The sequence below is a fragment of the Muscardinus avellanarius genome (assembly GCF_963383645.1).
Source record: "Muscardinus avellanarius genome assembly, chromosome: 21".
In the NCBI taxonomy this organism is placed as follows: domain Eukaryota; kingdom Metazoa; phylum Chordata; class Mammalia; order Rodentia; family Gliridae; genus Muscardinus; species Muscardinus avellanarius.
The window spans coordinates 8088994-8110729 of NC_137807.1; the positions used below are offsets into that span (position 1 = coordinate 8088994).

At 54.3% G+C, this 21736-nt stretch overlaps 3 protein-coding genes across 3 annotated transcripts in view; 2 read left to right on the plus strand and 1 right to left on the minus strand.

Annotated features, from left to right (window-relative positions):
* Positions 1 to 358: 358 nt before the first annotated feature.
* On the plus strand, positions 359 to 1945 carry RITA1 (RBPJ interacting and tubulin associated 1; the record flags this gene model as incomplete). The annotated part of the gene is made up of 2 exons (XM_080717975.1): positions 359 to 698; positions 1435 to 1945. Exons 1-2 carry the CDS (start codon positions 427 to 429, stop codon positions 1943 to 1945), a joined length of 783 nt encoding a protein of 260 aa, XP_080574101.1. The 5' UTR covers positions 359 to 426.
* Positions 1946 to 3399: 1454 nt separating this feature from the next.
* Positions 3400 to 11619, minus strand: DRC10 (dynein regulatory complex subunit 10; the record flags this gene model as incomplete). The annotated part of the gene is made up of 4 exons (XM_080717769.1): positions 3400 to 3669; positions 4832 to 4903; positions 9269 to 9502; positions 10894 to 11619. 4 exons carry the CDS (start codon positions 11617 to 11619, stop codon positions 3400 to 3402), a joined length of 1302 nt encoding a protein of 433 aa, XP_080573895.1.
* Positions 11620 to 18763: 7144 nt separating this feature from the next.
* TPCN1 (two pore segment channel 1) overlaps positions 18764 to 21736 on the plus strand; it is a gene marked incomplete at its 3' end in the record, with an annotated part of 67854 nt that continues 64881 nt past the window's right edge. Inside the window, exon 1 of the mRNA XM_080717966.1 lies at positions 18764 to 18911. The remainder of the gene's footprint in view (positions 18912 to 21736) is intronic.

The window sequence follows — 21736 nt, forward strand, 5'->3', positions numbered from 1 at the left end:
TCAGCAACGTAGTGAGGCTTCCAGTAACTGGAGACCCTGTTTCCAAACAAAAAAGTTACAAAAGTCGGGGGGGGGGGCGGTAGAATAAATGGGGATAGATCAGATGCAGGACACCCCTGGGTTCAATCTCTAGTACCAAATAAAATGCCAGTTATACCCCGTTCCTACCATAAAATCAAAATTTTCTAGAATGCTTTGGCCGTGCCCCTTTGAGGACTGTTGAGAGAGAAGTCAGCCTTATTCCTCCTGGGGCGGGGATGGGGATGGAGGCTCCCGGGCCCGCCGGCCTTCCTCCCTGTTGGCTCAGGGATGCCCGTGCCCCTTCCACAGGGAACCCTGGAGGCAAGCTCCCGCAGGCCGAGCCCACCCGCCATCACCCAGGACCGCCGGCAGCGTGAGGCGCCCCGGGGAGCTGGCCGTGGCGGGATGCAGGCCGTCCGCCTTCAGCAGCGCTGCCGGGGTGGCTGCCGGGTCAGGGCCAGGGTGTCCTACGTGGACGAAACTCTGTTCGGCAGCCCTGCGGGCACCCGGCCCACCCCGCCCGACTTTGACCCGCCTTGGGTGCAGAAGGCGAACGGAATCCCCCGGGGAGGGGGCACCGGGCAGACGCAGGCCTCGCTGGCCAAGGGGACCTGCGAGAGCCCCCCGTCGAGGGGCAGCACCCCGACCCTCACGCCAAGAAATAAGAACAAGTACAGGTAACAGGTGGGGAGTACAGGGTACAGCCCCGAGCACCTCTGTGTGACCTTGGGCGCCGCGTGCCTCGACCTCTCTGAGTAGCATTTTACTCGATTTCTACCAAGTAGGGACCCGTGAGCCCTATTGGTAGAATCGTGGGGAGGGGGCTAAAAGCAGAGGGTACGGAAACGGTAGAGAAGTGACCAAGAAAGCACCGTGGAGCCGGGCGTGGTGGCGCACGCTTGTAATCCCCAGGCTTGGGAGGCTGAGACCGGAGGATCGCAGGTTGCAGGCCGCGGCTACTTAGTGAGGCCCTGTTTCAAAATAAAGATTAAAAGTGCAGCTGGGGGTGTAGCTCGGAGGTAAAATGCCCCTGGGTTCAATCCCCAGTAACACACACACACACACACACACACACACACACACACACGTATTTTAGGGTGGTGGGGTGATCTCGGTACTTGAGAGAGATAGACAGGCAGGTTGCCGGTTCCAGGCCAGTCTCAGCAACTAATAGATCCTGTTTCAGAATAAAAAGTAAAATAGGAGCCGGGCGTGGTGGCGCACGCTTGTAATCCCAGCATTTAGGTTGCCGAGACCTGAGGATCGCGGTGTGCGTGGGGGGTAGACAACCAGCAAGGGGCCGGTGGCATCAAGGGGGTTAGCCTCGCTGTGGTGCTAGGCTGGGAGGCAGGTCCCCGGCACCCATGGGTGCCGCTTCCCGCGCGCTTACTGCCTCGCTCTCCTCATTGCCAGACTGATCGGCCACACCCCGTCCTACTGTGACGAGTCTCTGTTCGGCTCCCGACCCGAGGGTGCCAGCCTGGAGGCGGCTTCCCGGATGGCGAAGGGGGATGTCGCCAAGCTCCGAGCCCTCTGCTGGACGCCGCCGGCCACCCCGAGGGGCGGCCGCTCCCCCCGCCCCAGGGAGACCCCGCTGCGAGCGGTTCATCCAGCCGGCCCCTGCCAGACGGCGCCCCGGGCGGGGGCGGACTTCCGGAAGGCGTCCCTCGATGGCCTGGATGCCCTGTGGCCCCTGCGGCGGGGGCGGTCCCATTCCCTCACCCGCCTGAATGCCCCCAGCACTGGTCACCCAGCTACCAGTGCCCCCCACGCAAACGGACCTCAGGATCCCAGGCCTTCCACGGCAGGGCAGGCCCTGCGGAGCCCGCGGGTGACTTCCAGGGCTCGCTCGGTCAGTGTCTCTGTGCCGGCCGCCCCTCGACGCGGCGGGGCCCCCCAGAAGCCAAAGCCCCCTTGGAAATGAGGTTGGTCCGTCAGGCTTGCCCGTGGGGTCGCGGTGAGGAACTCGGAGGTCCTGGCGAGGCCTGTGTCACCTGGGTGTCCCCAAGAGTTAGGGATGCCCCTGTGGCCGAGGTGGGCGGGCCTCCCTCCATCCTGACATTCTCCAGCGTGGGCTTGGGCTGTCCCTTTCGGGCTCTCTCGGGTCCTGCCTCGGCCACTTCAAGTCAGTGCCAACCTCGGCTCTCCACCTCCCGCTGTCCGGGCCCAAGGGTCCCCCTGCAGGCCGCACCCTGCTCCGGACTTGGCCTCCGCTGGCGTGTGAAGGCCCAGAGGTGTTTTCCTGGCCTGTGTGTGGTCACCGGAAACAAGAGCATCTGGGTAATATGTGGGCGGGGCTCTCATTTGCATATCCATGTATTTCTTACCATGTATTGAATACATCAGCAGCTCATCGAGGCCATGAGTGTTACGGCTTTCCCCTCCCCTTAGGTGAGGCCATTGTCCGGCCTGAGTTGATTTAAGTAACAAAGTCAAACAGGAGTGAGTGTGGTACAAGAATGCGCACAACTCTGGAGGGTGGCGGGCAGGCCACAGGGCAGGCCACAGCGGCTCGGACACAGGCTGCAGGCCCGCTGGACCCGGTTCCCGTCGCTGTCCTGTGATGGAACTCACAGCTAGGTCGCGGGTTCTTCCCCGCCCACAGCATGGGCTGTGATTTTGTGTTGAAATTACATGTACATACATAAACTTCCCACCTTAAAAGATGACCATGGAGCCAGGCGTGGTGGCGCACGCTTGTAATCCCAGCGTTTGGGAGGCTGAGACAGGAGAACTGTGCAAGTTGGAAGCCAACCTCAGCTAGTGAGGCCCTCTGCAACTCAGTGAGACCCTGTTTCAAAATAAAGAATAATTTTTAAAAAAAAGGCCTGGGGGTGTCGCTCCAAGGTAGAATGCCCCTGGGTTCCATTCCCAGTACTAAAAAAACCAAAAAGATAATAATAGGCTAGGCATGATGATTCAAGCCTGTAATCCCAGCACTTGGGAGGCAGAGACAGGAGGATCACCAGTTCGAAGCCAGCTTCAGCAAGTGCTAAGACTCCGTTTCGAAAAAAAATAGGGCTGGGGGTGTAGCTCCAAGGTAGAATGGCCCTGGGTTCAATCCCCAGCACGGGAACACACACCCGAAGCCATGGTCTGTGCGCTGTGGGCAGCTGGCCGCGTCCTGCTGCCCTGGTGGGGGACGGGTCTGCTGGGGCCAGGAGCTACATACAGCCCAGGGTTTGGTCTCCCGCGGGATTAAAGATTGTTTAGGTAGGATGGACACCCGGCCCACACTCAGGAAGCCAGGCACCTGGAAGAGGTGAAGAGGTTTTATTTTATTTATGTTCTCAATTGAGTGGTTAATTTTTTAAAATTAAGCCTCCCGGGCAGGGCGGGCGCTGGCTCTGCGCCTGCGTGGCCGGCGCCCGGGCGGGCTCACTTCTTGTCCTTGCCCTTGCCCCGCTTCTTCTTCTTGGACCGGAGCATGGAGCGCACCAGGTAGCCCTTCCACACGGCCTGGATGAGCGTGGCCGCGCGCATCATGGTCATGAGCTCCCGCTCTGCCTCCATCCGCTTCTTGGCGTTGACCTCGCGCTCGCTGCGGATCTGGGCGAACTCCTCCACCAGCACGTCGTGCCGGCGCCTCAGCTCCTCCAGCTGCAGCTTCTCCTCCTTGTGGACCTGGTCCAGGTCCTCGTACTCGTCCTGGGGGCGGACGGGGCCGGGGCAGCCTGCTGGCCGGGGCGCCTGGCCCAGCGCGGGCAGCCGCAAGGGAGGGCAGGGCTCTCCAAAGCCCTTCAAACCTCATCCCAAGTGGGGCGCAATTCCAGCCCCGGGGGCTGTTTCTGGGGTCAAACGACTCCGTAAAGGCTCGTCCCCGACGGGGCGGGCACACACAGCTGGGGTCAGGGTCTCAGACGCCTGGGCAGGGGCTGCTCCCTCGCGCACTGAGCTGAGGTCCCTGTCTGCCTGCGGCCCCTCCTGCTGTAACTGACGCCTGTTTCTCTACCTCCCTCCCTTCCTTCCGCTCTTCCTTCCCTCCGTCCACGGAAACACTCTGGCCATCTAGCATAGGAAGGCATCTCCAGAGACAGGACGAAGCTGGGCACACCAGTGCCTGCCAGCCCACCAGCATTATCAGGCTCCTTTTCTTTTTTTTTCTTTTGCAGTACTGGGGATGGAACCCAGGGGCATATACTATCTCCAAGCTACACCCCGGCCCTATTTGTTATTTGTTATTTTTTTGGTGGTACTGGGGTTCCTGGAAGCCCTTCTACCTCCGGGCTACACCCCCAGACCTATTTTATACTTGTTTAAAATTTGTTAACAGGGTCTCCTAAGCCAGCGCGTGCGGCTGGCTTCGAACCTGCGCCATCCTCCTGTCTCCTCCTCCCAAGCGCGGGGATGACAAGCGTGCACCACCGCGCCCGGCGTTATTCCTTATTTTGAAACAGGGTCTCGCTGAGTTGCAGGGGGCCTCCCTGAGTAGCTGAGGCTGGCCTCGAACTGCGGCCTCAGCTTCCCCAGTACTGGGATTACCAGCGCGCGCGCCTCGCCCAGCTTGGACCGCATTTTTTGTCCGTTGTGCGGTACAGGGGAAGGGCCCCGGCATGCCGCTCTGTTGACCAGCCCCTTGGTCAAGGTCACGCAGCGGTGAGTGGCACCGGCGCCTGGCACTTCTCAGGCGCGGGAGGCCGGGAGGTGGCGCCAGCGTTGTGAGGCGAGGGGCGCAGGGTCTGCAGCTGCTGCAGGAACCCGGGGACGCGGGAGGGGCTGCCCCGGGGTCTCCGGGGAAGCTCAGCGCTCCATCCAGACCCCGCTCCCCACCCCAGGGTATCTTGGGAAAAGCCTCGAAAAAGATTTATACCTGCTTCTCCCCCATCTCCACGTCGTATTTCTGGATCCAGTTCTCCACTTCAGTCTCCACTTTATATTTTTTCTAAAGAGATCCAAAGAGTCTCTGTTCACGGGGACAGTGTACGCACTGGACAGTACTGAGCCCTGGACACTGCGGGCCCAGGTGCCCCCTCCCGCCTGGCTTACTGACCGGCACAGGCAGGCTCCTGCTTTCACTTCACAGCCGAGGAAACAGGCGCGGCCAGGCTAACTCTCTGGCCTAAAAGGACAGAGCTAATGGGCGCCGGAGCCTCAAAATGGATTTGCGCTCAGTAGTGTGACCCCTGCAAATTCCAGGCAGCAGCAGGTACAAAGGCCCTGAGGCGGAACTGGTCAGCACAGCTGGAATGGAGTGGCCGGCCCGGAGCGTCCCTAGCGGGGTCGGAGGGGGGCTGTCGTTGAGGGGGTGCAGCGAGAGCCCTGGGTTCTAGTGCGGCGGAGAGCCACCAGGTACATTACGACGCAGCTCCTGGAGAGACACCGTCTGATTTTTGTTTTTAAAAGATCAGTTCCCATTCATAGAATAGAATAGTATTCAGCTAGGAAAAGGAATGAAGCCCTGACCCATGCTGCACCATGGGCAAACCTGGAAAACATGCCTAGTGGGCAGGTCTGGTGACACATGCCTGTAATCCCCGTACGTGGGAGGCTGAGTCAGGGGGATGGCAGGTTTGAGGACAGCCTCAGCAATGTGTCAAGACTCTCGGCCACCTGGTGACACCCTGTTTCAGAACAAATATTAAGTTGGGCATGGTGGCGCATGCCTGTAATCCCAGGAGTTGGGAGGCTGAGACAGGAGGATCCAGGTTCTTGGCTGGCCTCAGTTATATAGTGAGGATCTCTGCAACTTAGTAAGACCCTGTTTCAAAATAAAGGATAAAGACTGAGCTGGGAAGCCGGGCGTGGTGGCGCACGCTTGTAATCCCAGCATTCCGGAGGCCGAGACCCGGAGGATCACGGTTCGCGGACAGCGTCAGCTACTTAGTGAGGCCCTCTGCAACTCAGTGAGACCCGGTTTCAGAGTAAAGAATAAAAAATAGGGCAGGGGGTGTAGCTTGGAGGGCGAATGCCCTGGGTTCCATCCCCAGCCACAAAAAGGTGGGGGGATGGGCTGAGGGCACAGCTGGAAGCAGAATTCCCCAAGGTTCAGCTGGGTATGAGGTGCATGCCTGGAACCCTAGTGCTTGGGAGGCTGAGTCAGGAGGACTGAGGACGGCCTCAACAACATAGCAAAACTCTCAGCTACCTAGTGAGACCCTATTTCAAAACAAAAAATTACGCTGGGCATGGGGGTACATGTCTGTAATCTTAGTACTTGGGAGGCTGAGACAGGAGAATTACAGGTTCAAAGCCAGCCTCAGCAATATAGGGAGGTCCTATTTCCAAATAAAAAAATCAAATACAGCCGGACATGGTGGCACACCCGTATAATCCCAGCAGTTGGGAGGCTGAGACCGGAGGATCATGGTTCGCGGCCAGCCTCAGCTGCTTAGTGAGGCCCTGTGCAACTCAGTGAGACCCTGTTTCCAAATAAAGACTAAATAATAGGGCTGGAGGTGTAGCTTGGAGGTAGAATGCCCCTGGGTTCCATCCCCAGTATTGCAAGATAAAATAAAAAAAGAGCTGGGGATGTAGCTTGGAGGTAGAATACCCCTGGGCTAATAACAATTCCCTTGAGTTCAATCCCTAGTACCACAAAAATGGGGAGAATAAAAGAAGAAAAGAAAAAAAATATATGCTTAGAGAGGCCAGTATCAAAAGGCCCCATTTGTGGCTTGTTTAGGTGGAATGCCAAGAAAAGGCAAAGTCACAGTGCGGGGAGGGCTGGGGAGGCGGGAGGGAGGAGGGGCTGCTTACTGGGTACTGGGTCTCACTGTGAAGTGGTACAATGGACTGGACCTAACACAGCTGGGGGGTCTCCGGGGGTCTCACAACCTCGTGAATACACTGGAGACCCTAAAAGGGCTCAAAGCAAGTTTTCTTTTTTTTCTTTTTTCTTTTGTTTTGCGGGTCTGGGGATGGAACCCAGAGGCATTTGAACTCCGAGCTGCGCCCCCTGCCCTATTTTTTATTCTTTAGTTTGAAACCGGGTCTCACTGAGTTGCAGAGGGCCTCGCTAAATAGCTGAGGCTGTCCGCGAACCGCGATCCTCCGGTCTCAGCCTCCCAAATGCTGGGATGAGTGTGCGCCGCCACACCCGGCCTTCAAAGCAAGTTTTCAACGTGAGTACGGAGTACCGTGGATGGGCTGGAATCAGGCAGCCTTGGGCAGAATGCCCCTGGGTTCAGTCCCCAGCACCCGAGCCGGCTTTGCTCCTGGGCCCTCCTCTTGGGCCAGCCTGCCCCGCCCAGTCCTGCTTGCTGAGCAGGTGAGGGACAGCGCTGCCCGCCTCCCCCACGCCGCCCGGCAGCACACGTCCATGCATCTGCGCCTCTTTTCCTGGGGAAGAGGCCCATGACCTTCATCAGATGCTCAAAAGAGCTCTGACACTAAGACTGGGGCAAGCTTTAAAAAGTGTGCCCTTAGCCGGACGTGGCGGGCACGCTTGTCATCCCCGCGCTCGGGAGGCAGAGACAGGAGGATTGCGCAGGTTCGAAGCCAGCCCCGCGCGCTGGCTTAGGAGACCCTGTTTCCAAAAAATGTAAAAATAGGTCTGGGAGCGTAGCCCGGAGGTAGAAGGGCTTCCAGGAACCCCAGTACCACCAAAAAAAAGAAAAGAAAAAGTGTGCCCTTAAACGGGGCACGGTGGCGCATGCTGTAGTCCTAGTACTTGGGAGGCTGAGACAGGAGGATTGCTGTTTTGTGCTGTGCTAGTATTTAAAAAGTGCTCTGGTATTAACTTCCAATAAAGATATAGGAAGCAGCCAGGGTCTGGGCGCCACACAGGCACCCTGGCAGGCAGGAGCAGAGCTGGGTCCTTCACACTTCGCGACAGGCTGCCCTCTGTCCCTCCCCTCTGGCCTTTGTCCTCATGTTAACCCCCAGTACAAACGTAGAGACGAGCCAGGCATGGTGGCACATGCCAGTAATCCCAGCATCGGGAGGCTGAGACAGGAGGATCACGGTTCGCAGCCAGCCTCAGCTACTGAGTGAGGCCCTTGCAACTTAGTGAGACCCTGTTTCGAAGGCTAAAAAATAGGGCTGGAATGTAGCTCGGAGGTAGACTGCCCCTGGTCCAGTTCCCAGTAACACACACACACACACACACACACACACACACACACACACGAAAGCAGAGACAATTAAAGCCTTTAACCTTAGAAACATGTCGAGGCAATTAAAGCTTTGAGCCCTACACATATATAAAAACAGCTAAAAACTCTAAGATCACCGTGCCGCTGCCTGGCGATGTCAAGGGCCTTAGAGATTACGCACAGCGGCACTGGCTGTCATTTGCGCCTCTGTCTCCCTCTTGTTCTTTGGGACCCGGCCTTGGTATGTGGAAACATAAGCTCCGTGTCACTTCAAAGCACCCATAGTTGCTGGGCAACCAATACAGAACAACACAACCGAGGTAAAAACAAAGCAGATTATTGACTCCGCACCCTGTTAAGTGTACGGTCTGGAGACAAGGAGGTACCAGCTTCCTAATAAGTACTAGCCCATTGTCTTGGTAACACCAATAAGAAAATGGCCTTTAAGGGCCGGGGTCTGAGAGGTAAGCAGCGTTCCGTTGTCCGGCTCCCCATGTGTCCGCCAGGCACACTGCTCTTCTCTTCCCTTTCTATTTCCTACTGACTTTGTACTAAAGACTTCTTGAAGCTGCAGCTGAGCTGTTTTTAATTTCCCGATTCAATTTATCTATTTGAGTCGAGGAAAAGAACCCACAGTGGTGCCCCAGCGGGAACATTAGTCAGCCTCAGCTACTCAGTGAGGCCGTCCACAACGCAGTGCAACTCTCATACAAAACAGGGCTGAGGGGGTAACTCGGGCAGGATGCCCCTGGGCTCCATTCCCAGAACCCCTCACACACACACACACACACACACACACACACACTGTGTCCTTTGTGAGGAGAGAGATTAGAAACTGGATGCTGAGGAGAAGAGGAAGAAGAGGAATGGAGAAATAATGTCCCCAACATCTCCTGTGATGATCCGACAAGCCCTGCCTGCCGTCTCCTCAGAGGGAGTTGATTCGGTTTGCCTGAAGTTTCTGAGCTACGTCATGTCCTTTGTGTGGCATCTGACACATCTGACAGGCTGTAGCTGTCATCCCTGCAGCGTCAGAGGTGTTGGGGAACCTCCCCAGGCTCACACGGCACGCAGCAGTGCGGGAGTGGGGACCCCGTCTGTATTCCCCGTTCCTGGTCCTGGGTGCTGCCCCTCAGGCCTCCCGGGGGACACTGCCCAGCACTGCCGGACGTGGCCCCAGGGCCCCGCTGTCCCGCTGCCCCCTTCCCTGTCACCTTCCTCAGGGCCTGCTCAGACTCCCGGTTCTCCGTGACCAGGTTGTGGTACTGTGAGCGGAGCGTCAGCGTCTCCTGCTGGATCTTGGCCACCCGGGCCTGCGAGGCCCGGAGGTCCGCCTTCTGCTGCTTCTCCGCCTCCTGCTTGGTGCGCTGGAGGCTGTTCTCTGAGAACTTGAGCACCTGGTACAGGTGGTTTTTCAGTTCTTGGATCACGAAATTCTCCTTCTCCACCTGCGCCAGGATGCAGAAAGGCTGAGTTAATGCTGGCATGGCTACTGGCTACAGGTGGTCCCGGGAGCGCCCTGGCAGCAAGGGCCCTGTGGCCGGCATCTGCTTCCCTGTGAGGCTGGAAGCGCACTGTGCATCCCAGAACTTGGGAGGCTGAGACAGGAGGATCGCAGGTTTGAAGCCAGCCTCAACAACTTAGCAAGACCCTCTGCAACTTAGTGAGACCTTGTTTCCAAATAAGAAATAAAAAACAGGCCGGGGTTTTAGGTCAGAGGTAAAATACATCTGGGTTCAATCACTAGTGCCACTAAATAAAAATAAAATAAAAAAAAATAAATAATAAGTCGGGCATAGTGGTGCATGCTTGTAATCCCAGTACCTGGCAAGGTGAGACAAGAAAATCACAGGCTTAAGGACAGTGTCAGCAAATAGACTCTCATCAAGCTAGTGAGAATCTGTTTCCAAATAGGGCTGGAGATGTAGCTCGGAGTACAAAGCCTTTGAGTTTAATCCCCACTGCCACAAAAAAGAAAAAAAAAATTAGAGTATCCACCCAACCCTTGCTTCAGGACAAAGACCAACCCGAGCTGAGCCCGGAAGGCCCTGTGTGAGCTGCCTCCTGCTCCTCTCTCTGGCCCTTCTTTTACCTTCCTTTTTGTTCTCTGGCAGGCTGGGTTTCTGAACCAGCCGGGCTTATTTCTCCCCTCTCAGGGTCTCAGTACACACTCTCCCGTCCACCTGGAACAGGGCTTAGCAGACTAAGGCCCAGAGGCAAAAGCCAGCCGGTCACCTGTATTTGTAAATAAAGCTTTATTGGAACACAGTCCATTTGTTTAGGCGTTGTTTATGGCTGCTCGCACACCATACTAGATAACAGAGTGGTGTTGAGTCGTTCCAGTAGAGTCCAGTGGCCCCCCAAGCCCAGCACAATCACTGTGCGGCCCTTTGCAGACAACTGGTCAACCCCGGCTTGGCAGTCCTTCCTCAGCTCTTGCTGGGGCCAACCCTGTCATTCTTCATGTCTTGACTTCAGTATTTCTGACCCCCAGTACCCTCCCCCGACCAAAAAAAAAAAAAAACAAAAAAACCATGGAATAACTGAATGAAATTAAAAAAACAATAAAAACCAACAACTATTTTTTTAAAAAATACTGGGGATGGAACACAGGGGTCTTCTACCTCCAGGCTATACTCCTATAAAATATTTTATATTTTATTTGGGAACAAGGTCTCACTGAGTTGCAAAGGGCCTCACTAAGTAGCTGAGGCTGTCCACGGACTTCGATCTTCCTATCTCAGCCTCCCGATACTGGGATTACAAGCGTGCGCCACGACGCCCGGCTAACCCAACAACTCTTTGAAGGTGGAGGGAAACCCGACCTCCAAAGCCTTACCTCGGCGTCCCTGTTCTTCACTCTCGCCGCCAGGTCACTCTCGAGAGAATCGATGACCTCTTGGTTCCTCCTGTTCCGCCTGCTGATGTCCTGTATGAACTGGGCCTTGTCCCTCACCTCCATGGGGCTGGTGAGGAGCTTCTCAAACAGGAAGCCCCGGAGCTCCTCCAGGCACTCAATGAAGCACTGGGCCTCGGCGCTCCTGCCCAGCGCCTGCATCCGCAGGAGCCGGGCGGCCTGCGGCTGGGTGAGCAGGAGCCTCAGAATGTTCTTGGTGGAGTCTCGGATCTCCTGCATCAGCGGCAGGAGGCTGGCCTTGTGCAGCTCGACGGCCGAGGTGTGCTCCTGCCACCAGGCTTCGTCCAGCTCCTCCGCCTCCTGCAGCCTCCTCTCCTCCTCCTGCAGCTCGCTGACGCTGTCCAGGAGGGCCTGGCACAGGTCTTCGTGCTCCCGCAGCGCCCTGCCCACATCCTCGCCCGGCATCCCCTCCAGGGCCTCCGGGTGCAGTGCCACGTACGGCAGCAGCGTCACCAGCTCCACCTTGTAGATGGTGTCGTCCAGCACCGACATGATCCTCTTGGCCTCGATGGTGGTGAGCTTAGACTTGGAGAGGACCGGGGCTTTCTGCTGGTTGGCCGGCTTGTCACAGAGCTCGGTCTTCAGCGGTATCCGGCTGAGGTCCGGGCTTTGGTAGAGCGGGGCCACGGACACGATGTCCAGGGCCATGGCGTGTCTGTTCTGCAGACGCGGTGGGTCTCCTGCTTGGATTGTGTCTAGCGACCCTGCAAAGAAAGGAGCGGTGTCAGAGCTGTGCTGGCATCAGCGCGGCCACCACGGCCGTGCTGTCAACGCCAAGAGCGCGTCTCAGGCACACTGCGCTTTCCCCCAAGACCGCTTGCCTGCCGGGCAGTGTGGCTCCTAGCATTCGGGAGGCTAAGACTGGAGGATCGTGGTTTGCAGACAGCCTCAGCTACTTAGTGAGGCCCTTTGCAACTCAGTGGACCCTGTTTCAAAATAAAAAATAAAAACTAGGGCTGGGAGCATAGTCAAAGGTAGAAAGCCCCTGGTTCCATCCCCAGCACCGCAAAATTAACTAATTAATTAATTAATTAAATAGAGTCGAAGGTCCCTGGATTCAATCCCCGGCACTGCAGGCAGACACTATCTTATATCAGTAATTCACTGCACACCCTGTTCCCACCCTCCAGCCAACGTCCTGAGCTCCTTCTTCTGACGCTTTTCTTGAACCTGAGGTTTTCAGGGCAGCCACGAGCCCCTCGGCTTCCCTGAGGATGCAGCTTTCCCCCACGGCCACAGACCGCCAACTGAGTATTTAATGGGCGCCCATCTCCCCGCGACCCCCCGAGCCCCCAGGCATAAATCAGAACGCAGAATCCTCCCGCGAGCCAGACGCGCCGTTAATAGGAAATGTTTGCTTTCAGCCAAATTACCTCTTTTGCTTTAAAAGGCAAACTTGTTTTCTTTGATTAGGATGATACCCATCAGCTCCTGACAGCTCATTTGGGTAAACAAGAAAAAAGCGGGGGGGGGGGGGCGCGTGTGAGCGAGCCCACGGACAGAGCCACGCACTCTCCCTTGAATCCCCATCTGATCGTCTCCTGGGCCTTTTAATGTCGCCAACCCTTCTGTTCAAATCATTTCCAGCGGAAGCCGCCCCCTTTAAAGCCCCCGCCCCGAGAGCTACGCGGGATTGTTAATAGATGGGGACCTTTCATTGGGTCGTCCTGTTTGTCATTAGTTCTGCTGCTGAACTTTATAAATGGAAATATAGCTTTATCATGCAAATGATACCTCATCTTCATTCAAATAGGCCTGCTGGATATTTTATTTTATTTTTTATTTTTTATTTTTTATTTTTTTTTGGTGGTACTGGGGTTCCTGGAAGCCCTTCTATCTCCGGGCTACACTCCCAGACCTATTTTTATATTTTTATTTGGAAACAGGGTCTCCTAAGCCAGCGCAAGCGGCTGGCTTCGAACCTGCGCGATCCTCCTGTCTCTGCCTCCCAAGTGCCGGGGATTACAAGCGTGCCCACCACGCCCGGCCTGCTGGATATTTTATTACCCTCGCTTGCAGAACATTGGGAGGTGGAGAAAAAGATTTGAGCTGAATAATATATATATGCTATATTATATTAAAAATATATATTTTTTCTCTTGAAGACAGAAAGGAGAAGACCAACACATGGAAACATCTTAGGAGTCCAAGGCCAGTTAATAGAGAATTCAGAGGGTATCAAAAACAAAACAAGCCAGGCGAGGTGGCGCACACCAGGAATCCTCATACTTGGAAGGCTGAGACAGGAGGATGACTGGTTCGAGACCAGCCTCAGCTACTTAGTGAGACTGTTTCAATATAAAAAGTAAAAAGGCTGGGGGTGTAGCTCGGAGGTAGAATGCTCCAGGGTACAAAATAATAATAATAATAATAATAATAATAATAATAATAATAATAATGATGGAAGAAAGAAGGAAAAGAAAGAAAACTGAATGAAACAAAACTGGAATGTGTACAGGGTGGATCTCATTTTATGGAATTCTCTTTTAATACTGGCGGACTCTCAAGAACTTCCCTTGCACCAGGCTCTGGTCTAAACGTTTTCCAGGAATGAATTCTTAGAGACCACAAGACTTTACAAGGTAGGTGTTATTGTTAAATCCACTTTACAGACAAGGAAAGAAGGAAAGGGGGAGAGAGAGAGAGAGAGAGAGAGAGAGAGAGAGAGAGAGGTGAGTTAGTGACCTGAGCTGAGATGTCAGCCCAAGCCTTCTCTTTCATGAACCTGTACCCCAGAGCCACCATTCTGTGCAGTTTGCCATTCATTCATTCATTCATTCATTCATTCATTCACTTATTTGTGTGTGTGTGGTGCTAGAACCCAGGAATATTCTACCTCCAAGCTACACCCAGCTATTTTTTTTTTTTTTTGTGGTGCTGGGGGATGGAACCCAGGGGCATTCGACCTCCAAGCTATACCCCCAGCCCTATTTTTTATTCTTTATTTTGAAACAGCGTCTCACCGAGTTGCAGAGGGCCTCACTAAGTAGCTGAGGTTGTCTGTGAACCACGATCCTCCTGTCTCAGCCTCCCCAATGCTGGGATTACCAAGTGAGAGCCGCCATGCCCGGCTCAATTTTAGGTTGACTTCGGAAGTGACAAAATAGAATGAGATTTTCCGGGTGGGTCTCAGTGAATCCTCCAAGTAGGAAAGATGTAAAATATAGACATGGTCAAGATTCAGGTCCCTCAGCTGGGCGTGGTGGCGCACGCTTGTAATCCCGCGCTTGGGAGGCTGAGACGGGAGGATCGCACAGGTTCGAAGCCAGCCTCAGCTACTTAGTGAGGCTCTCGGCAACTTAGTGAGACCCTGTTTCCTAATAAAGTATAAAATAGGTCTGGGAGTGTAGCCCGGAGGTAGAAAGCCTCTGGGTTCCACCCCAGTACCTCCAAAAAAAAAAAAAAGAAAGAAAAGAAAAAGATTCAGGTCCCACAGGAAAACTATAAATATGAAGAGATTAACAACAATAAATATGAATGGATTTTCATAATCATAATCATATCTACTCCTGTCTAAATCACAGTCCTAGCCAGGCGTGATGGCGCATGCCTGTAATCCCAGTACTTGGGAGGCTGAGACAGGAGGATCGTAGGTTCAAGGCCAGCCTCAGCAAGGAGTGAGGCACTCAGCAACCTGGTGAGATTCTGTTTCAAACAAAAAATAAAATTGGGCTGGGGGCGTAGCTCAGAGGTAGGCAGCCCCTGGGTTCCAGCCCCAATACCACAAAATAATGATGAAGATTACAATAATAAAGCCGTTGTCCTCTAGAAAAAAGATCTGGTTCATAAGCTGAGTTTTGGGAAACATGGGTGCCAACCGTCCCCTGCCAGGGCCCCTGGCCAGTCCCTTATCTCTCTGGGCATGGGCGATGCCACCTGTCCCAGCCACATCCAAAGGCGGCCGAGTGGAGGAGGGCCGGGAAGGGCTGGGGAAGCCCGTTGGGAGCTGAAAGCCCTCTTCAAAGGCAAGTGCTTTTTATTTATACTATGAGGAGGCGTCGCTGAGGGGCCCGGGGCCTCAGGGCGCTGCGCCCTCTCCTGGGCTCAGAGGGAAGTGCAGGGGGTTATGAGCAAGCCGGCGAGACTGGTCCCTTTAAGCTTTCTTGGGGATGGACTAGAACCCGCAAGGTAAACCCAGGGGCGAGCATCCCCTCGCGCCTGCCCAGCGCGGCGCCTGGCGAGGACGCCCTGGGGGCCCGGAGGCCGGAGCCTCTGCCCCTGGACCTCGGGTATGGGCTCAGCATAGAGGGTGAGGTCTGGGAAAGGGAGCGGTGGCTGGCTTTCTTTCTTTCCTGTTTTCTTTTTTATTTTATTGTGGTACTGGGGATGGAACCCAGGGGCATTCTACCTCCGAGCTATACCCCAGCCCTATTTTTTATTCTATATTTTGAAACAGGATCTTACCGAGTTGCAGAGGGCCTCGCTAAGTAGCTGAGGTTGTTCTTGAACCTGGATCCTCCTGTCTCAGCCTCCCGAATGCTACCTCCGAGCTACACCCCCAGTCCTGTTTTTTTTTCTTTTATTTTTTCTTTGTGGCACTAGAGATGGAACCCAGGGACATTCTACCTCCGAGCTCCACCCCAGCCCTATTTTTAATTATTTATTTATTTATTTATTTTTGGTGGTACTGGGGTTCCTGGAAGCCCTTACACCTGCCGGCTACACTCCCAGACCTATTTTTACATTTTTATTTGGAAACAGGGTCTCCTAAGCCAGCGCGCGCGGCTGGCTTCGAACCTGCGCGATCCTCCTGTCTCTGCCTCCCGAGCGTGGGGATGACAAGCGTGCGCCGCCACGCCCGGCTTTTAATTTTTTTATTTTGAAACAGGGCCTCACTAAGTTGCGGAGGGCCTAAGTAGTTGAGGCTGTCCGCTAACTGCGATCCTCCTGTCTCGGCCTCCCCAGCGCGGGGATGACAAGTGTTCTACCTCTGAGCTACACTCCCAGCCCTACTTTATTTATTTATTTATTTATTCTTTTGGTGGTACTGTAGTGGAACCCAGAGGCTTTCTACCTCCGGGCTATATTCCCAGACCTATTGTATACTTTTATTTGGAAACAGGGTCTCACTAAGTTGCTGAGAGCCCCACTAAGTAGCTGAGGCTGGCTTTGAACCGGTGTGATCCTCCTGTCTCAGCCTCCCAAGCGCGGGGATTACAAGCGTGCACCACCACGCCCGGCTCCTACTTTATTTTTTCTTTGAAACAGGGCCTCACTAACTTGCTGAGGCTGGTCTCCAGGCTGCGCTCCTCCTGGGTCGGCCTCCATGTAGTGGGGTTACAGGGGTGCGCCGCCACGTCGGATTTACAGACGTCTTAATTCAGAACAAGCACCGCGGCACCGTGACCACAGCGCACACCCACTCTCCCCTTGACTCGGGATTTGGCCTTTTGGCCTGCCATGGTTAGGTTGGTTTTGACTCTCACTTCCTCTTGGCCTCTCTCCAGGTGGACTGGGGAACAGCCACTCAGATTTGACTGGGTTAGAAGATACAGCTAAGAGCCGGGCGTGGTGGGCACGCTTGTCATCCCAGCACTCCGGAGGCTGAGCCCGGAGGACGGCGGCTCGCGGCCAGCCTCAGCTACTTAGTGGGGCCCTCTGCAACTCAGTGAGACCCGGTTTCAGAATAAAGAATTAAAAAATAGCGCTGGGGCTGGAGCTCGGAGGTTGAATGCCTCTGGGTTCCATCCCCAGGACAACAAGAAAAAATAAATAAAATAAAATAAAATGCAGCCAGGAGACATTTGGTGAAAAACTGGATAAACTTCCTTCCATTTTATTTTATTTTTTCATGGTACTAGGGATGAAACTCAGGGGCATTTTACCTCCAAGCTACACCTCCAGCCCTATTTTATTTTTGATTTGGCCAAAAGTGTTTTTTTTGTTTTGTTTTGTTTTGTTTTTTTTTGGTGGTACTGGGGACAGAACCCAGAGGCTTTCTACCTCTGGGCTATACTCCCAGACCTATTTTATATTTTATTTGGAGACAGGGTCTCACTAAGTTGCTGAGAGCCTCACTAAGTAGCTGAGGCTGGCTTTGAACCTGTGCGATCCTCCTGTCTCAGCCTCCCAAGCGCGGGGATGACAAGCGTGCGCCACCACGCCCGGCTTGGCCAGAAGTTTTGGCGGCGCACGCTTGCAATCCTAGTACTTGGGAGGCTGAGACAGGAGGATCACGGTACGAGGACAGCCCCAGCCACTTAGTGAGGCCCTCTGCAACCTAGAGAGATCCTGTTTGAAAATAAAGAATAAAAAATAGGGCAGGGGGTGTAGCTCAGAGGTAGAATGCCTCTGGGTTCAGTCTCCAGCACCTCACACACAAACAAACAAAAAACAACAAAAAACAGGGCTTGTGTAGTTTCTGGAACATGCTTATAATAGCTGCTTTGACAGTTTATCTGCTAAATCTAACATCTGGGGACAAACAGACAATTCCTAGTCACTGTTTTTCTCCCTGGTGTATGTTCAGACTTTCTTCTTTCTTTCCACATCTCACAACTTTTTGTTGGATACTGGACATTTTCAGTAACAGTCGAAGCAACTCTCTATTCTGAATTTTTCTTCCTGATAGTTGATCTTGTTTTGCATGTGTGAATAAGTTGTGTGTGTGTGTGTGTGTGTGTGTGTGTGTGTGTGTGTGTGAATCTTTTTATAAGGGTATCACTTTTTTTTTGTGGTACTGGGGGTGGAACCCAGGGGCCTTCTATCTCTGGGCTACACTCCCAGACCTATTTTATATTTTATTTGGAAACAGGGTCTCACTAAGTTGCTGAGAGCCTCACTAAGTGGCTGAGGCTGGCTTCGAACCTGTGAGATCCTTGTACTCAGCTCTAAGGGTATCACTAAACTGCTGGCCTCAATCCTCCTGACTCAGCCTCCCAAGCGCCAGGATTACAGGAGTGTGCCACTACACCCGGCCAGCTTGTGTGTTCCATCAGTAACTGCCTGGACTGTACCTGTCCTGTGGGTTTCCTCTGCTGCGTGTGCAACTCCACTGGATCCTCCCCTTATATTTCTCTTAGAGGCTTTTCTCGGCCTCTAAAATGCTGGGATCACACGCGTGCGCGCCACGCCCGGCTCCACGCTACACTCCCATGTCCTAAGGGCGAGGCGCGGGCCCTGCAGTGGACAGGCGGAGGGCAGAGCAGAGGCAGGGCCGGGGGAGGACGCCCTGAGGTGGTGCAGCCTGGGGCAGGGGCAGGGGAGTAGGTCTCGGAGCTGGGATGGGATTGCAGTGGGGCTGACTTCTGTGGAGTCCACAGGAGGGCGGACTAGATCTCCATTCGCCCTTCCGTCCATCCCAACCCTTCCCCACCGGGCTGCTCACCTGCTCTGAGGACGCTAGGTTTCCCTTTCTACGCTCAGTGGTCGCTGCGGTCTCTACAGTTGCTAGGTTACCCGCCAATCTCAGAAGGCGGGACTCAGTGTCTGACTGACTTTGCTTCTCGCCATTCAACGCCTCGCTCCGCTCCGCTAGCGCCACCTCCCGGATCTTAACCAATCAGAAGCATCCTTTCTCTGACGTTCCACCAATCGAAAGATCAGAGACTTCCTAAAGGAGTAAGGCGGGAAGAACGGGAGGGGCAAGAGGTGGAGCTCCTTGGTCCCGCCCCCTCGCAGGAAGGCGGGTGATGAATCCCGCATCCTCAGTGGGCGAGAACGAGGGAAGGACGTGAGGCTCGGCCAATCGGCGTCCACGATGGCATCCCGCGTGGCCAATAGGCCGCGGCGGAGGGGAAACGGGGCGGAGCGGGCGGGGTTGAGGGACGGTAGGCGGCGGATCGAAGAGCTGGCGCAGCTGCTGTGGTGGCAGCGGCTGGAGCGGCGGTGGCTGAGGCGGCTGCAGCAGCTCCGCGATCGGGGCTTTGGCGGCGGCGCCTGCGGGCTGGGCTGCGCGGTGCGGATCCCGGTGCGCGATCCGGGTTCCTGGGGAGGCGCGTGTAAGAATCCCAGGGGTGCGAGGGTTTGGCCCGAGGGCGAGGGCAGGGGTCAGAGGTCGCCGGAGTAAGGGGTTGCAGCTGGCACCCGGGAGCGGGAGGCGGACGGGGTGGGCTCGGAGTGGTCTCGGGGCCATCACCGCCGTGCGGATCTCTCTGCAGCCCGGGCTGGGGCTTTGCACCCGGGTCCTCGCCCCCGGCCCCCTGGGGCGACCCCCACTCCGCGTGGGGTCGCGGAGCAGCTCCGGGAGCACGTGGAGCTGGAGCCAGCACCCGCCTCTTCCTTCCTCCCTCGCCCTCCCCTCTCGCTCGCGTCCTCAGGTGACCCCGCAGTACAGTCGTGCCCCGGACGGGCTGCCCCCGGGGACAGCCAGATGGCAGCCAGCGCGGGGGCCCGGGACCTTTCTCCAGGGGTCACCTTCTGGGTCCTCTGTGGAGGAAGAGCCAAAGCCCGCAGAAGGAGCACTGGGCCAGGAGCCAACAGTCCTGAGTTCTAGGGGACTCTGCTCTGCCCGGGCACTTGTGACCTTGGGTAACTCCTTTCCCTTCTCTGGGCCTTATTATTATTTTTTTCCTCTCTCTCTTTCTGGAAAATGATGGTTTTGAATTCAAATCGAGGAGCCATGGTAGGGTATTATTTAGATAGGGAGGGTCCTGGAATTCAGGCTGCCGGAATTGCAATGTTTTCCCTGCTGTTTACGTCGAAGAGGCAAGTTAAGTTAACCATCTGGGAAGCTCGGTTTCCTCATCGGGAAGATGGGGCTGAGGGATATAGCTGAGAGGATTTATCAACAGCGGTACTGTTGATGGTTTAAGCCACACAGCCTTTCTGCACGTGGGGTCTCAGCTGTGCATTGCGGGATGGTCAGAGGCGCCTCTGCTTAGTAGCCATCACTCCCCGCTGGTGACAACCAGAATGTTCTCCAGACATAGTGTCCCCTGGGGTGAAGCTACCCCAGCTGAGAGGCGCTTGGACTAAGAGAGGAAGCAGACACACACCGAACAGTTAAGACATAAAACCCACTAGCGAGAGCTGGGCTTGTCATCCCAGGACTCGGGAGGCTGAGACAGGAGGATCGCAGGTCCGCGGCCAGCCTCAGCTACTCAGTGAGGCCCTCTGCAAGTTATTGAGACCCTGTTTCAAAATAAAGAATTAAAAAGTTGGGCTGAGGGTATAGCTCGGAGATAGGATGCCCCTGGGTTCGATCCCCAGCACTAAAAAAATAAACAAACAAAAATCCTACTAGCGGTTATGATGATACTGATGGAAACTTCGAGACCTCTTCTTGGTGAATTGAGAAGATTAGTAGTCTCCTGCCTTCAGAGTAAATATGGGAGGGATCATTATTAAAGATGGGTGACAGATACAAGAAAGTTTGTTTATAAGTTCTACTTCTGAGTATATTTGGGGAAAAAAATCCCGGGGAAAAAAGTTAAACCAGAGACGAGGATAGTGGTAGAATGTGGGCTTAGGGTATTAGAGGTCTTGGGTTCGATCCCCAGCACCAAAGAAAGAAAACTGAAAAACAAAACAAAATGAAACAGTTTATATGTATTTTTTGGTGATACTATGAATTGAACTCGAGGGCATTCTACCTCTGAGCTACAGCTTCAGCTCTATTTTATTTTATTTATATTTATTTATTTGCAGGTCTGGGGATGGAACCCAGAGGCATTCGACCTCCAAGCTACACCCCCTGCCCTATTTTTTATTCTTTATTTTGAAACCGGGTCTCACTGAGTTGCAGAGGGCCTCGCTAAGTAGCTGAGGCTGTCCGCGAACCGCGATCCTCCTGTCTCAGCCTCCCGAATGCTGGGATGACAAGTGGTCGCCACCACGCCCGGCCTTATTTTATTTTATTTTATTGTCCTGAAACAGGCTTTCACTAGGTTGCTGAGTGTCTTGGTAAATTAATGAGGCGGGTCTCAGAACCTAGGATCCTCCTGTCAAGGGATTACAGGCGGTGCACCACCACACTGGGCTCCAAATGAAACATTATTCTTTTTTTTTTTTTTTGGTAGTGCTGGGGTTCCTGGAAACCCTTCTACCTCCGGGCTACACTCCCAGACCTGTTTTTTATATATTTTTTGGAAACAGGATTCTCTTACTCCAGCGCGCCTGGCTTTGAACCTGCGCGATCCTCCTGTCTCCGCCTCCCAAGCACGGGGATGACAAGGGTGCGCCACCACGCCCGGCGTAACATTATTCTTAAGACAGCCTAATCGTGGTGTCACACCTGGGATGACTTCTTCTTCCTCCCTAATGAGACTTAAAAGCAAAATAAATCCCCTGCTCCAGAGGAAGCTTTGCCAAGTCTTCTCACAGGAAGCTTGCCGGGTGATGAGAGCGAATTACTACGTGCCTTGAGGCTGGTAGCTGGCCGCTTTGGCGGCCTTGTTTAAAACCGATGTGCAAACGATGTGCTGTTCCCGGTGATGGGGCAGGATCTGCCTGGAGTTATTCTGGTCTTTGGTTAAAATAGTAAGTGGCCCAGTTACCATTCTGCCGGTCAGTTTAGAGACAGAGTTGCCGGGCTTGAGGAAGGAGCCCGCTGAGCCTGCGGCTGGTGGAGTTCAAAGGTCTTCGGGCCAGATCGGAGTCTTGGCATGTTCTTGGCTCCTCCTTAGCGGAAATGGGGAGGTATAAATAGAAACTTCCTAACAGGCTGCTTCTGGCTGTTTTAAACGGGGTGTTAGGGATGAGCTCTTCTGCTGTGTGAGCCTGGATATCAACTAAAACAAAAAAAGATATATATATATATATATATATATATATATATATATATATACGTGTGTGTGTGTGTGTGTGTGTGTGTGTGTGTGTGTGT